Below are 17,662 nucleotides of genomic sequence, written 5' to 3'. Positions count from 1 at the left end.
GTGCTTCAGCTAGAGTTGTGCAATATCATGTTTAATTAATTTTTTAAGGTGCCTTCTCTTGATAGCTCTCTTCAAAGCAGGTAAATAAAACCAATGGCAACTCTCGTACAATTCCGTCACTGTCAATGGTGCAGGTTTACGTGCTACTGTTTCACACCACAGTAACAGAAAATAAAGAACACCTGTGTATTTCTCTATTTCCTTCACTCCATATAAACTGTATAAACACAAATTACTATTTACAATACTTATAAAATAGAAATATTATTACAAACACTGATACAAATAATAGTAATAGAAAATCTATCTTAAGACGTACCCTAAAAATGCAGCTCAGGTGATAAAAAGAAGCAACAAACAGCAGCAATAAGATTAAAATAAAAATTTAGAGCAATTACACCATTTTATCTCATGATTCCACAGTGGATTTCACCTTTGCATCTGACACGCTGACATGGTTTTGCTTGACATATTTTTCAGATTGCATGTTTGCAGAATAAATATCATGGCTACAGGTGAATATGTAAACATAATTAAAGCACTACAGGTATTTTTAAGCATCATTTTAACCTGGCTTTATCTTTCACTAGTCACTCAGCTATCTGAATACACTTCTGTTGTGCAATAAGGGAACTACCATAGTTCATATACTCTCTTACTCACACTCACCCTGAGGAAAAAAGTGTTTGGATCCTGAAGAAGGTTTTGTGGTTTTTATTGTTTTGTTGGGGGTTTTTAGGTCTCCTACACAGTGTTATTTACTGTCCCACCCAATTAGAAAGCAAATGCTAGAGTACAAACTTTGTACTCTGAGCCAAAGATAGTAGAATTTGCCATAACTCTTCATTCCAAGGAAAGTTCATTCATTTAAACACCCATTAAAGACCTTCTAACCTGAGTATAGAATTCCCAATTCACTGTCACAGGCAGTTGCATTACAGACATCAAATAAATTTGTCAAACTTAGTTACTAGGTCCCAGACTTCAACATTGTTCCTTACAATCTGAAGTAAGGACTGAGATGTGGCATTTGCCTTGGCAATCTATGGGAAGCCATGGTAGAAAACACAAGAATCAATCAGATGGAGTAATCTGCATTCTGTGAAAACATGTCACCATTTCCATATCAGGTGAACTTAATGAGTCAGGGCTTCCTACCTATGTTAAGGTCATGTACATCATTATGGTAATTATGGTATACTGACCTCAACTTGGGCAAAGAGATAAAATGCACTGACAATGCCTGAAGGTTGTTTTAAAAATAGGAAAGCATAAAACGCATGCAACCTGTAAAACATTCACATTAGACTCCTAAATATGCATAAAATTCCAGTGATTCATGCACAATTTGGGCTGGAAAGGACCTCTGGAGGTCTCTAGTTCAACTTTCTGCTCCAAGCAGGGTCAGGGGTGAAGTCAGACCAGGGTTGCTTGGGTCTTTATCTAGTCGGGTCTTGGAAACCTCCAAAGATGGAGCCAGCACAGCCCTCTGAACAACTTGCTGCAATGCTTGGCTGTCTGCACAGTGATATAAGGAATAAGTTTATTCCTTATATCCAGCCCGATTCTCTCATTCTTCAGCTCATGCCTGTTGCCTTGCATCCTCCCACCAAGCACCATCATGCAAAGCTTGGCTCCCTCCCCTTGTTGCCTTCCCTGTAGGAACTGGGGGCCACTGCTGGGTCCCCCTGAAGCCATCTCTTCCACAACTGAGCAGACGCTGGACCCTCAACATCTCCTCATACAGCAAGTGCTCCAGGTACCGAGCATCCTGGCAGCCCTATGCTTAAGTCCTTCCACATTATTAATATGTTTCTTGTACTGGAGGCCCACAACTGGAAGTAGGTTCTATCTATATTCTAGCAAGTGGTGAGTAGAGAGGCATGACCCTTCCCTTGAGCCACCAGCTGTGTGTCTGCTCACACAGCCCCAGGGGCTGTTGGCTGCTTTTGCTGCCAGGGCCCATGGCCAGCTTCTGCCCAGCCCACTGCCCCGTGGCCTCCTCCACAGAGCTTCTCCTCAAGCCGGCACTGCCTGGCCTGTCTTTTGCCCTTGAATGTCACAGGGTTCCTGTTGGTCAGTTCCTCCAGCCTTCTTCAGTCCCTCTTGGTGCCAGCTCTACCACTGAGCTTATCATTTGGTCCCCTCTAACTTAGTGTCATCCGCAAACCTGATGAGACCACGCACCATCGTTTCTTTTGTGGGTCATTGATAAAGATGTTAAAAAGGACGGGGTTCCAGGATGGATCCCTGAGACACTGCACTTCCAGTCACAGTCTGAGTCCAAGCCATTAACCACAACCCTCCCAGACCAACGACACAACTGATTTTAACTTACTTAGTTTCCCACTCAACTATAATCCTGCAAAGTACACCCTGGAGACACAACACATTTAAATACCTTTGTTTATATCCTGGAATTTAATTTCCAATTCAAAACCTTTGTGATCTGAACACAACACATGACAGCAGTACAAGAGATTTGTGAGAATACCGTTAGGATAACCACGGATAATTACGAAAAGGCAGAACAAATCCTTTAGTATAAAACAGTTTAAACAGTTCTGCTGAGTCTTCACATTTACCACTGTGTGGAAAATCTATAGAGAAAAATTGCAATGCGGAACTAAAGAACACTAACAATTTATAGTTTAAAGCAAATCAATAGGTTATTAAGACTGTAGGTTGTAGAATATTTTATACAATTTTAATAGTTTCAACATGCTTATGTTATTGACTTCATGTACATTACATGCTTCAACTATCAAAGCCATATTTGGTGGCTTAAAAATTTCCACAGATTTTCAATATAATTTTTGCACAGTGATACTTTGGAGACAAATAGAGAAAAAGGAAAAAAGTGAAAAAATAATTATGGTATCTATGATGTCTCCAGCTCTGCTTTTACTGACGCTATTCACAACAAGGGCAAAAGTATAAAGCAAGAATTTAACTATGGTCTATCTCTTCCTGTCCTCTTTACTTCATTTGGCCCAAAAGACAGTTTAGGGCTTTTAAGGTTGTGCACTGTATCTTGGAAAAGGTCAAGCAATAGCTGTACAATAACAGAAAAACAAAATGACTAGTACAACACATTAAGTAATTAAGACAATTTGTTTTTGTAAGAAAATACGGTACATAAATACCTAATTAACCAATTTACCCAATCCAATTAAGAATATCAAGAAGTTGACTGTTTCTCAAAATCAGAGGTGCTTCAGACTACCACTGAAAGCTTTTAGTGGTACTTCATAAATCAGAAATTACTTGTCGTGATTGCAAAAACAAATTGACATTTTACTATTATAGTCATAAAAAACAAGAGAAGTTGGGCATTATCAAATCTGTGTAGTGACTGGGTACCTCATCTGACATACCTGAAATATATTTTTTTTTCTTCTGAAAAGAAAACAGCACTATTCCTCTAGGTTGCCTAACACTGAACACCTAAAACCTAACACACTGGGAATTACGTATTTTTAATGTTGGCCTGGTCCTAAAAACAAGCTGCCAGATGAGTACGGCAATTCCCTTACACTGATTACTTAACAGATTTCAAGTACTTCCCAGAAATTATAAACACATTTATTGAGTATTTCTAATTTTCTTTGGCATGTAAAGCATCAACACCAAGTCTTAAAATAACAGCAGCACTGCACACTCATAGACGGTTAGTAGGATTTGCTAGGATGAGCGTCATGTCAAGCACACCAGATTCATCCAATTAAGCTACAAGATTCTGATCACTTCCACAATTGCACTGAATCAAAGGGTACGAAAAAACAAATTAAATAAATAAATACATCTATGAAATAAATTAATATGCAATATCACGGTTTGACGCCAGGTGTGTTTGGCAAAAGATCAAGACCTATCTGTGCTGTATGAGCACTTGTCATGCCCCTTAAATTGAGTCAACTGGCAGCTTTTAAAGCTCCTCATCTCTCTAATCTTTATTGCACTAGACAGCAGCTGGAGACAGTAACTATTTATGAATCTCTAATTCTATTTAATCAGTCTAGCTGATCAATGACGGCGAGCAAAGAGAAACAAATGACAGAGAGAAAGTGAAGTGACTGGAACACCCCACTCATTCTTTTAAGCAACACTATTTCACAGCTACTGTCAAAAATGCTCTTAAATTCCTATGAAGGAAGAGAGTATCAGGTAGGGTCAATGCAGCACTTTTTTAGAAAGCTACACTCTTCAGAATGTGATGATATAAAAATCCTCACACATCACAACATCAGCTTGCTGTGGCACAGACTGTATGAAGTGGTGGATGAAAAAATACAGAACTTCTAAAGCGTGCTAGGACTGCATAACATTCCCTAAATGTTACACAAAGCAAGAGAAAGAGGTTCACAAAATTCATGAACAACTATCTCACTGAAGAAGCAGAGGTTTTTTCTTGGAGACAAAGCACCTCTATCACAAATATAACTCACTCTGTACAAAAGAGATATCGGCTATGACCTGACCTGATGAAATTGCTTATTGTCAGGGATCAATACAGCTGTGGTTCCTAAACGTTCTGATTCACTCCCCAAAGAGGACCTGTTGGGGTGGCAGAAGTGGCTACTGCTTCTTCACCTGCTCAATGGAGAAGACTACCCCAACAGTATAAAGTACAGCCAGCTGAGCCCATTCCTCGGTTAACAGCTACCTATCCCTGTGTATCAACATCAATCACCCCTCATTCAGTTTATGTTAATGCACTGTGGTTTAGACTATGGCAACAGGTCACCTGCACCCTGGTCACATCCATCCCGCGCCGTGCCGCCGCCAGCAGAGCCCCGCTGGGACAGGCAGAGTGCCAGCTGCTGGAGCTAATTGCCACCTGAGAGCACGAGTCAGCCCTAATGCCACAGATTATTTAGCACAACTCTGAATGTCTTCTCATTCCATAAAAGTGATTCAGCACCTTTTATAACATGTAATTCTTCTTAAAGGATACATGCAAAAGCGTACTTCAGGCAATGAATTTACCTGTTTCGCCAGCTTTAAGAACTTGCCCATAATGTCTATTTAATGTACTAGCAAGTTCAAAAACTTTAAAACACTCAGAAGCTGTTCAGCTGACAATGCTGGGGGAAGGATTTGATTTTCCTGTATCTCAGACAGCTTTGTCAAACACCCATACAAGAGGATACAGCAGGGATTGTAATAAGCCATCTAAAGTTTGTCATAAAAGTACTTGTCTTCTAGTGAAGAACAAAAATTGCCACAAAGGCAGGTCAAAGGCATGCTGAGATGCCAGAACAATATGACTAATTGCTCTTTTTTTGTCTCACTATATAAAAAGAAGCTTGATCTTGCACTCAGTAATATTTATTAAGAGCATGTGACTAGAGGCCATCCCAGTTTGCTGACCCCTTTTTTTTGGCTTTGCACACAGAGAAGCACACTGACTGTATCTTCAGGCACTTCCTATGTGATTGCAAGAAACTTAAGGACAGAGAAGCAGTAGTGAACAAAAGAGCTTTTGAACCTGTTTACAGATTAGATTTTTACTTGCCCTAATCAACTAGCTGTAAATATTAGCTGTAATTGATATTAATGCCAATGTACACAGCACTGTTAGAAGAATCATAAACACTAGTATCTGAATATTACATTCTGATTTTTATATCTCCAGCTAATAGTACAAATCACTTACTAATTACAAAATTTTGAATTACTTAGTGCTTCAGCTATATTAAGAAACAATATTACAATAATTAACTGTTCTCCAAATCAGCTTAGATAAACAAGGTGTGATAACAAATGATTATAGTTTAATACTGCAAACAGATGAAAATATTCTGATGCGAAGGAGGAATCCAGCTGTAAAGCTTTTGACATTTTTCCACACAAGCTGCCCATAAGCAAATCAGAGAACCCTGGTATAAAGGGGGGGTATGAAGCTGGTGGGAATATTATATGAAGTGAAGACAGAGAAGATGCTCTTGCAGTCTGAGAAAAGACTGCTAAATACCACAAAGACAAGCCCGCAATTGATAGCAACTCTAACAGATCAGAGAAGAGATCTGAAAAGGGAAATACAGAATTATTTAGTGTCCTGAGGTGTGCAAAACATGGCACAGATGGGAACCAGTGACAGAATATCAGTGCTGTGGGAAGAACTCTGGCTCTTATTCAGTCACATCCCAACCAACCACAAGTCAAACATGCAGCTGTTGAGAAACAGGGAGACATCATGCTTAGGTACCTAAGTGGAAGGAGAGACTACAAGATACACTCATTAGCTCTAGCACTGGTTTAGCAGAAGTAATGATTCAATTGGACAAACACACCCTAGTTTTGGGTCCTCAACTTCAAGAAAGATGTGGACTAGTTGAAAAGAATCTCAAAGAGAATAAGAATGTGATCAAAGGCCTAGAAAACATGACCTACCAGGAAAGATTAAATGAATTAGACATTTCTAGCCTAAAAGAAAATAGAACTGAGGGTGGAAATAATAACAGTCTCAAAGTACATAATAGACTCCTTCAAAAAAGAAAGAGGAAAAATTTATTTTCTATGGCCATGGTGAGCAGGAATAAAAGTTAATTTACTTTAATTGCAGCAAGAAATATCTGGTTTAGCTATGACCAAAACCACTGTCCCCCAATTTCCTACATTTTTTATATTAAGGATAGTGATGCAATACATTTCCTAGCAGGTTGTGAAGTATTCACCTTTGCAGGTTTTCAGAAACAAGTTAGACAACCGCATATGAGCAATGACTTAGGAACAGCCACTTCTGTCTTAAGAATACATTACATATCTTCCTGCGATCCCTGGCAGTCCTATGGGTCTACAATAATCAAAACTTACCCCTCATTCATTTTTGATACATAAACTCTCAACTTTAAGAAGGTCATGTATTGCTGAAAACCAGCTGCTATATTTCAAATATGTTTTTTTCATCACTGCCCTTCTGGGATGAGCTTCTCATGAGCTGCTGCAAGATGTAACGCATTATGCTCCTTCACATTATCCTTAATGTTTACAAAGGCTCAGTAACACTTCACTTGCTAGTGTGTTAATGCTGCCATCTGAGACATTTGTAGATATTGATACCTGAATTTCTACATATATGACTGTATCTGCTTTCTGTTTCATTAAATATGTTATGTTTTGACTGTGTGCTCTTTGGAGAAGGGTTTATCATTTAGTTTGTAATTTGAACAGCGCTAAGTGCAACAGTCTCCCTCATCTGTGAACATTAGCTGCCGTGGTACTGCAAACAACAATGACACAACGTGCTAACAAACCAACACAGCACGGTGCTGTTGAAAAGAACAGAGATTAATTTCAATGTGACTGTCCATGTAGCAGAAAGTGTTTGCAGATGGTTTGGTGTCACTTTTGTCTGGGCTCTTTCCATGGAAAATCCTGCATCAGCATTGTATGCCAGTGAGTAATGCACAGTGGTGCCTATGCACCCAAAGATACACTCATTTATCTGGCTCTTCCTGAAATGGCTTATAGACTCAGTACCCCCAAAACAGTCACTCAAATGCCCCTTCTCTGTAGCCTGTTTTCATCACCGGTGAACTGTTCATAGCCACACTCTTCCTTGTCCTTATTTTAAACTTGTTACAGCCTTTTTAAATTATTTGTAATTTGTAAAGCACCCACCAATAAAACAACGTTAACTGTAAAGGATAATGGTGACTTTGAAGGTAGATATTGAGTATATCCCAACCTTCTGGTTCAAACTGGTTATAATCCAACCTTCACCCTAAACTTGATCTCATGAAGCATGAACCAACCTACGGAACAGCGCTGTCGCTAGGGGAGATTTTCCGTTGTTTGGCTTTGGGCACTTTGAGTTTGTATTTACTTTTGAGGAAACCAAGATCTCTGTAGGTATCCCCATTCTTTTCTTTCTAAAGTGTCTGACACCACTTAAATCTTTCACACTCTTCTGTGTAAATTCACAGTGCTTTCTGCCTCTGCAAGTGCAAGGGAACCATCACAATTATTCTCTGCTTCCCACTCCTCTTCCAGTTGTATGTCAGTATCTCTGAATCCTGTCTTACGGCTCGTATCATTAACTAAAATAACAGCTGTGCTGGGCCAGAACAAAAGTCCATTTCATTTGGCACCGTTTCCAACAGGGTCTACAGCAGACCTACGGGAGCACAAGAACATGACAGGCAAGTTCACAGGCACTCCTATAAAATAAACTCTCTAACTGCAAGGGTCTGAGGCTCAGGGGCTTTCCAAGGCAAAGAGTATGCCTTTCTTAAAACAGTCTATGAGTGGGTTTTATTATGTTTTCCTATGCCTTAAGAAGAATTTCAGGGGTAATTAAAAAAGGTAAGTCCACAGGTAGTTTTGTGGGCTATGATTAAGTACATTCAGAATCATTGCTACACCACAAGGAGGTCCCAAGGCTTCTTTTCAAAACCCTATCCCACAAAAATTCAAAAGTACGCATGCAAAGTGTTCATTGATCAGGAGGCCAGCAAGACAGAGCCGTTCCCTGGGGAGCCTACAACCCAAACAGAAGGTGGCTACCACAAGCACAGTATTTCCAAAGGTAGTAAATGCTCTTCTTGGAAAACAAAGATGGTACACTGAGGAGGTTCAGTGACTACTGTATAAAATTAAGACTTCTGAGTGGAATAAATAACAAACATAGCTGACAGAGGCATTTGTGGGAATAAATATCTGAAGATGGAACACAGTGATTAATAGCAAGCTGCACTAACGGAAAATAAAACCTGTTTTGTTCACTGTTACACACCTGTGACCTGGAAGAAGGAATTTGTAAAATGGCCATGAATTTGGAGGTTAAACAAATCTGGCCAAGGACAGTCTAAGAATAGAAGAGTTAGAATCACAATTAACAACAATTAAGATGGGAAGGGAATATAGGATAGATGTCCACACATAATTCAGCAGCCAACATGTGACACAGAGAAAGCTAATAATAAACAAATGATAAGGCTTAACTAACTTTAGAACAATACATATAAATATTAAAAGCACTGCATAAAGCCAAATATAAAAATCTCAGTCTACGTATCTATAGCAAGATTATCTAGAAATAAGACAAAAGAGGCATAACTTCAAAAAGTTACTATCCATACTGCTTTCAATGAACCTAATGCCAATCAGAACATGTATCTTTTAAATGCAGTAAGTTTCTATTAATTTTCCTGTGAATTACACATTCACTTATAACTGCAAAGCTGACAAACATGGCCAAACATTGAAAGCACCAGTATCTGTTACGACACGTACACACTTACCCACACGGTCTATACGTAAACACAATATAACTTTCTTCATCGCTTCGTTCAATAAATGTAACACACGTGTACTTTTCCCAGTGCCGCATAGCCTGTTTGAACATGGCGCGCTGGGTGCCTGGAACAATAATTGTATGAGGTGAAATAAGAGACTTTTATAACTGCATCTTGTTCCTTAAAATCAGATTTCAATACTAGGAATATAGGCCTGGAAGGAGTCATGAAGTCCTGTGTCCTAGCAGTCCCAGGTACTGCCAGATTCCAGTTAAAGGGATACTCAGAACATCAGCTCGTCATATCTGCCTACAAGAGGACCAATACTGCCTGACACATTCTAGCAAACATAAAACCTACGATAAAAAGCACACCTATGTTACAGCAGATGAAGACAGCAGAAGAAATGCAGTGTGCTTACATGCCTGCGTTAGCATAATACTTGCTAAGCAATTTCCCAGTGGACCACATAAGGGCGGGGGGGGGGGGGCGGGGGTGAAGGGGAATTGAAGAACCCTGGCTCCTAGCTATCTAGCCGGAAGGAAAAAAAAAACATAGTCCTACAGCCTTCAAATCTGGAGACCAGTTTAACCTAAGCCATGTAAACAGGCATACCAGTCAAGGCATTTGATTTTAATAATGATGTCTTGAACAGTCACCAGGCTGCCCTTCTTTGCATTAAAACCTTTCAGAAATCAAATGATCCACTAAAAGGGGGAAATTCTTAATTTGGTAGAATATTAAGCATATCTAGATATTTGTTTTAAAAATGAGAAACACATTCAGAAACAATCCAAACTCTAGATGCAGCAGCAGTCTGGCTAGCTCTCACCACAGAACACAAAGCCAGCTAGCAGGCAGTACTTCAGATAGCACGGCAATGTAACTTCATTGCCTGACAAAAGACAAAGCTTATTAACTTAGAGGCAGCATCTAAGAATATAGCTGTATTGCTTCTGAGCTGGAAATACATAAAGAATGGTACTATTTGGCACAAATTTGCTAGCAGAAATGCATCCACCTTGCAGATGTTTGCAAAGATGTATGTTACAGTATAGGATAATTTCAAAAAAGCAAAACCAACAAAAAAAACCACCACCACAACTTTTTTAAACTTAAAGATAACAAAAACTCAAAGTTCATAAAAATAGCAAGGTCAAATGATGTCAGATCCTAAAAACTAAAGGTTATTTCATCCCATCTTGCCCTTTTCTTTTATCTTTAAGCAATGTTTTCCAAGCTTTAGAGTTTATCTTTCATTATGAAGAAGGAAAAATGTTTAACATGATCTGCTTTCATTTAGTTTACTACCATTATTTCAGAAGACAGTAATCCTAAAGCAAAGGTCACATTTGGTATAGTACTATGTAAATACCCGAACTAAAAGTTATACTGTAGCTGTTTGCTTGGAAGGAATGACTCTGGTTTCTCCACATACCTATGCATACAAACATGTGAGCACTTGCATGTTTATTTTGGTTCCCTGTATTAATGTGCACGAGAGATATTATTACTTATCTTTTCCCATCCATCTTTTCTTTTCTCCCTCTCCTTTTGTTTTAAATTACTTCTTACATCCACATTGATACTGATCCATTCACATTTTTCAGGGACAACAAAAGTTTTAAACTTTTTCTAGTTTTCTGCTAAGAATTCTATATATTTTGAAATCAGTCTTTCTTCTTGTCACATACAAAGTCTGTGTGTACACATCTGAAAACCAAACTGAGGAATTACAAAACCCCACATGGGTTTGCGTGGCAAGGGTTTGGTAGCAGGGGGGCTACAGGGGGGCCCTGTGTGAGAAGCTGCCAGAAGCCCCTGTGCCCCATGGAGCCCCTGCCAGCCGGCTCCACGTCAGACCATCAGCAACAGTGGTAGTGCCTCTGGGATAGTGTATGAAAGGGGGTGGGGAGGTGGAAGGAAAAAGAAGAAAATCTGTGCCAGGAAAGAAGAATGAGACTATGTGAGAGCAACAACTCCACAGACCCCAAGGTTGGTAAGGAAGGAGGGGCAGGGGGTGTCCCAGGCACAGAGGAAGAGATTCCCCTGCAGCCTGTGGTGAAGACCACAGTGAGGCACCTGTCCCTCTGCAACCCGTGGAGGTTAATGGTGGAGCAGATCCCACCTGCAGCCCATGGAGGAACCCACACCAGAGCAGGTGGATGCCCAAAGGAGGCCGTGACCCTGTGGGAAGCCTGTGCTGAAGCAGGTTTGCTGGCAGGGGCTGTGGACCCATGGAGAGAAGAGCCCACACCGAAACAGGTTTGGTGGCAGGAACTGTGACCCCACGGGGGATCCACACTGGAGCAGTCCATTCCTGAAGGGATGCACCTGTGGAAGGGACCCACGCAGGAGCAGTGTGTGAAGAGCTGCAGCCTGTGGGAAGGACTCACATTGGAGAAGTTTGTGGGGAGCTGTCTCCTGTGGGAGGGACTCCACAATGGAGCAGGGGAAGAAAGTGAGGAGGAAGGAGCAGCAGAAACCTGTGATGAACTGACCATAAGCCCCATTCCCCGTCCCCCTGTGCTGCTAGGGGGGCGGAGGTAGAGAAATTGGAAATTAAATTAAGCCTGGGAAGAAGGGAGGGGTGGGGGGAAGGTGGTTTTCTGGTTGGAATGGTACTAAATTAAACTAATTTTCCCCAAGTCAAGTCAGTTTTGCCCATGACAGTAAGGGATCTCTCTGCCTTATCACGAGCCAGAAGCCCCCTGTTGGATCTCCTCCCCACTGCCCAGCTGGGGCAGTGGCAGAGTGGCTCTGGTGGGCACCTGGCGTCCAGCCTGGGTCAAACCACCACACGCGTGTGAGTGTTGAGAGAAATCAGTTTAGCAGAATACATGTCACACCAGTTAAATTAGTCACATTTTAAAAAATGCAGGATATTTAGCATAAAAACAGATCTCATGACATTCTGTTACTTAAGCTCTTGAAAACAAACACACAAGACATGTTAGGCAAAGCAGAGGAGCCTTCCCTTTAAAGCACAGTTATACTTTTTTGTTATGTAGCTTGCCTTTGGGAACAATTTTTTGACATATGCCCAATATTTTCAGAACAGATGTACCTCAGGCCTGATCCAACAGAAACTCTTCTATTGACTTCCATAGTAAGACCTTACTTTAAAAAAGAAAAAAAAGAAGGGAAGAAAAAAGCAGCAATTTAAAAAAAAAATCATATTCCTTCTCCCCATCCAAAGCATAAAGCTTACCAGTGAAATTTCCACCTATTACATATGGAATGACACCCCCTGGCCATATTCTTTCTGTTCGTGACGTAGCAGCTCTGGGAAATCGGTTTTTCTCATTTTTCCCTGAGAATTTTACAGTAGTTCTTCCTTTAGATGTATTATTTTGCTCAAAGCCTGTAATGATAATTAAAAGAAACTGAATTGAGATCACACACACAAGAAGAGAAAAAATATTTTCCAGCAAGTCAAAGTCAGATTATTTCTTTACACCCTTTAAAAGTAGAACATTGCTGTTATACAACAGTCTATCGTTACTTAGTTTTCTGAGAAATGCTTGAAACTAAGAGTCTAACTCTTAATTTTTCAAACATATCTATAGTAACAATTTGCAAACATTTATCAGCTTGAAGGTACATTGCATAATTTCACCTAAATTTTCTCATTTAATAAAAATAATGTTTTAAAAAAATCACACTCCCTGTGTATTTATTATTTTTTTTTAATACATTGGGATTTTTCCAGCAAACAAAGAGACCTTGGGCAGACCCAAAGTAATCAAGGCCTTCACTGACCTTTTCATTTTTATTCCAAGATCTGGAAAAAGCAAGTGCATGACCACCCTTAAAGCCCTGCACAGAAAGAAGTCCTTAAAGTATTAAATTGGCTTTTATTATCAGAAATTACAAAGAAAAAAAATAGATAAATGGCTTGCAAAGTTGTATACACATGGAAAAAGTCAGAGAGGGTCATTTCTCCCTCCAGTCTTCATCACCTCTAGCTGCTACCAGTAGACACGTTCTCAGATGAAAATGTTACCTTTCATTTAGATGGTAACCCTACAACACTTCAGGATGCAAATACACATTTTTCATAAATAAGCTTCTGGAAACGGTATGGTTATTACCATATCATAGTATTAGTATTACTCATGACTGGAGTTTCTTTACGAGACCAAAAAATGTCTGCTGTTTTCAGAGATACTACCACCACTTCCCATTACAGGCAAATCTTTCACAAATCAGCTGAAACTTATTGTGACAGCAGAAGAGGATAAGGATATTTAGAGAAGGACTTGCACACCATAACAGGTGCTTCGTCTAAAGCAATTTATAAGTTAGTATGCACAACAGGGCAGCTGATTAAAATGGATCACTTGAAAGGCACTCAACAAATCCTACGCAGTGGGGTTGAAATCTTATTCCTCATTGAAGAGTACACCTTCGCTCTGAGCATCCCATGACACCAGTTGCACCCCAAGTGTTAATGGCTGTGTCAGGATGAAGGAGGATTCCAGGGCAGGATCATGGACCAGCACCTTGGCATAGCCCCGGGCTGGGATAGCCGTAGAAGGAAGGAAAGGAAGAAGCTACAGCAAAATGAAGGGAGAAAGCTCCTGATGCACAGGAAGAAAAGCCTGCCTTTGTAATGACTAACACATAACTTAAATTGTATCAGGAATGATACAGAAAATTTCAGGGTTTAAAAAACCAAAAAAACCCCAAAACAAAACAACCACTCAGTAAAGCAAATTACTTACCCTTAAATAAGTGTTTAAATGAGAATTATACAACAGTCTACAACACAGGTAGAAACTTCAGGGGAAAACTATTGTTACAGTTAATATGCAGTCATTACTGAACCACATCACATGTTAATACAGATGTTTTACAATTCAAAATTCTGTTTATCAACTTCCTTTTGAACTAGAAGTAAGAAATTTATGCCAAATTGCATGCAAAAGATGACAAGTATTTATGCAATACTAGAATTGTAATTCTCTTATAAGGAATGAAGATTATATACCAAAGCACATCTGCAAAGGCAGTTACTGTGCTCTGGTTAATCTTACAAAATATGTAAGTGATGCATTTAGACATAATGTGATGTGATTACAATGGAGTTTCACATATTTTCCTTTCTGAGGTTGAGGCTTCTTGACATTAGAGTGACATCTGACATCAAATATACTGGGTAAACTCAACCAATATTAACGGGGGTCCCACTTACGTAGCCTGCTGAATTCATCTGCATTTATACTGACAAGAGTGCCATTACTGTAAAAATGTGTTTGTTCAGTGTAACGCACCATAAATGCTTCAAACACAGTATAAATCACCAGAATACTCAACTGGATCCAGGAAAAAAACCCAAACGTAAAATTACCAGCTATGCAGCACAGCCTACCTGTATTGAAAAGGCTGTATTGATATAAGTTCAACTGATAACTGTGAACACAACCATACAAAAAAAGCCAAGGAATTTTTAATACCAGATTTAAAACTACATATTTTAGCTTCCAGATTTGACACTGGAAACAGACCTCTAAGAAAATGTAGCAAAGAGCTAATCTCTTCATTACTATTTTTGTACTATTTATTTTACAGTTTGCTTATGCCAATAGTAATACAGAAAGGCTGTAAAGTGTTAAACTGCTATGATCATTAATGTTCATGATACATTATCACATCAGGCAACCTGCTAATTTAAACAGTGAAAATACCAGAGCCAAATCTTCTTATCCTGTCTATAAGCTGATAGAGGGCACCTCGTTTTTTTGACATTCCATGCTCTCCAAAGCCACCTTTAAAATGAAAAGAAAAGAAGAAAAAAAAAGGAATTTTACAAAAGTTACAAACATGCAATCTTACACTTACACCAACTATACAGTCTGGAGACATTAGAAAATACCCTGTAAAACCTGCAATGCATCTTCAAGGAAGTTTTACATTCTTCAATGACTCACATATGAATTTTTCAAGTATTTGTGACAGTGAAATAAAACCACATTTTTTAGCTGAAAAATCTTCTAATATGCATTCCAGAACATAAGCCAACATGTCTTTGTTATTCAGACAAATCATGACAATTACATCATCTAATTATTATTTGGAGCTTTTTTCTTCCTGGTGACCTTGACATCCTCAAAGTCATATTGATTGACAGCTAAAAGGCTTACTCTCACAGAAATTTCCTGAACGCATGCCATAATCTTCTCATTTCAAGGGAGGGGGAAAAGGGAAAGCAAACACCCAAAGTCTCACCAGAAATAAACAACAGAACTGACACAAACTTAATATGGCTGATTTTACCATGCAAGATTTGGTTTTCTTTGTCAACATGCAAATAGTTGTCAGGGCACTCTCAAGGCTTTGAGAGCATCTCATGCCGGGTGCATATTGCAGTAAGACCCTGCAGGCATATACATATCTGTGTCATTTCAGCCATCAATGAGCAAGAAAAACTAAGTTATTAAGTAGCTGATTTTAAAATTTATCATGCCATTTACAGAAATGCATTGCATTTCTAGGTTTACTGTAAACATTTGATCATATACATCTGCCACATACTCCCTTCACATATAATACTTTTGTGGCTGGAAGTGCCTTTGCAAACACCACCAAACCAGACAAATGAACACTGGTAATATTGCACTAGTCAACAAATCATTCAGAATTGTTCAGAAGGTTTTGTGATTTCCAGAACTTTGTAGTAGGTTGTATTTTAAAATTCAGTCTCTGTTATAGGACAAGAGAGTCTTCAAGCTACTTTTACAACAGCAAAAGTAAAAAGATAGAAGTAAAAGGACCACTGAAACCTCCAGCCACCACTAAAAAGACCTTTCCTAACTCCCCATAAAATCTTTAAATATAATATATGAAAAATACGTCTATTAAACAACAACTTAAAAATCGTATTAGAGATGAGAAAATTCCATATAAGGCAAGTGAGTTTGTGTGGCTGCTCAGTGAATAAAAATCTGCCTAATTATTTGGATTACACTGTCACATAGCTGCTGGCTCCCTTGAGAAAAATTTTCCAAATTTTTTAAAACATTTTAGATAGATGAGGTAATAGTAACTTGTTGGAAAGGAATGTGTTGAACATGTCATTAATGTAATTGTCTCTCATGTTTAACATTCATATTAAAAAAAGGCATATAGCTAAAGATTCCAAACAAATATCAAAATACCCTTAAAAGAATCAACTGTCAGGCATAACAGAAAAAAACAAAGGCTCCATTAAATAAACTATTATACTGTAATTATTTCTAGAAAGAATATTAAACTACCACTTCTTTGTTAACACAGCCTGTGTATTCCATTTAGTGAAAAGCTAGAGCCAAAAAAGTATCTCATATAACTGATTTGTCTTATATGAATAATACACAGTCTTGTCCAGCCACAATCCAAAAAGGTTTTTTAAAAAATAAATCAAAATTGCTGCATCTTCTCACACTTCAAGCAGGAGAAGAAGGATAGTTTTGGCAGTTTGGACTAAAAAAATATACACATAACAATGTTATCAGCTTTACTGTTGTTTCTGTTTACAATTATTATGTATATTGCTTGGAAAAAATTGCTAACAAAATGACAGAGCCACCCTCTGAGAAGCTCACAGATTAAGTATCTGACCCTGAAAATCCAGGCAGATAATCCTCACCAAAAGGAGTAGTCACATAAGGTGAACCAGAGCCTGTGAGCCTCGGGACTTTTTATTAGTAGTTGCAATGAAAAATGAGACTCTACAATTCTGTCTTGCTGGTTTACACCCAAGTGTCTAACTAACGCTTCTACCTGATGTCACCTTTAGTTTGTGAAGGTTAACAACAGAAAGCGCTCATAAATCAAACTTGTAATTAATTGTCATTGTGTCTGTAATTAAGGTAAAAATACTAGTTGTTTTTCTGTTTCACAGACATTTTACATTCCTTTTCCAGTTGCTACCTAATATCAACTAATTAGCTGTTGGCAATTTACTCTTTTGAAAATGAGGGGGGGGGGGAAGCACGCTAGGCTATGCAGTTTGCAAAAACAGTCTAAGCCAGTTTATGCATCAAAACGTTGCAAATCTAGAAAAACAATTACGTTTTCAAGTGCAAACTTGAGTTCATCAACTCCGTTTTTAGAAAAATCAAGGATGTTGAGTATTCACTGGGAGCCACTATTAAATCATTAATTTCAGCAGTTTTTTCTCCAAAGTCCAGCCCCACTGACCACTGCAGTTGCACTGATTACTCTTGTGCAATAAAGGGCAAAACTTTTGACCCCAATGCATTAGTCACCCTCAGTAGCATGACTCAGTATCCTGAATAGGACACTATCCACAGGGAAAGATAATGCACAAATCTCAAGCCAGGTAAGGAAAGAAAATTATATAATAGAATACAAAATATTACTGAAAAAGAGCATAGAAATGTATATTATTCTGTGGCAATTGAGAGGGGGAAAAA

At 38.8% G+C, this 17,662-nt stretch overlaps 1 protein-coding gene across 1 annotated transcript in view; it reads right to left on the bottom strand.

Annotated features, from left to right (window-relative positions):
• Positions 1-17,662, bottom strand: part of TLL1 (tolloid like 1) — a 139,879-nt gene that overhangs the window by 60,613 nt on the left and 61,604 nt on the right. The window contains exons 3-5 of the mRNA XM_005444566.3: positions 14,933-15,013; positions 12,454-12,606; positions 9,249-9,366 (exon numbers count right to left, since the gene is read on the bottom strand). Coding sequence (XP_005444623.1) covers positions 9,249-9,366; positions 12,454-12,606; positions 14,933-15,013 — 352 coding nt within the window. The remainder of the gene's footprint in view (positions 1-9,248; positions 9,367-12,453; positions 12,607-14,932; positions 15,014-17,662) is intronic.

The sequence above is a fragment of the Falco cherrug genome, chromosome 1 (assembly GCF_023634085.1).
Source record: "Falco cherrug isolate bFalChe1 chromosome 1, bFalChe1.pri, whole genome shotgun sequence".
Lineage (NCBI taxonomy): Eukaryota > Metazoa > Chordata > Aves > Falconiformes > Falconidae > Falco > Falco cherrug.
Note: the sequence above shows the minus strand (reverse complement) of the source record. Positions and strands in the feature narration are given on the sequence as shown.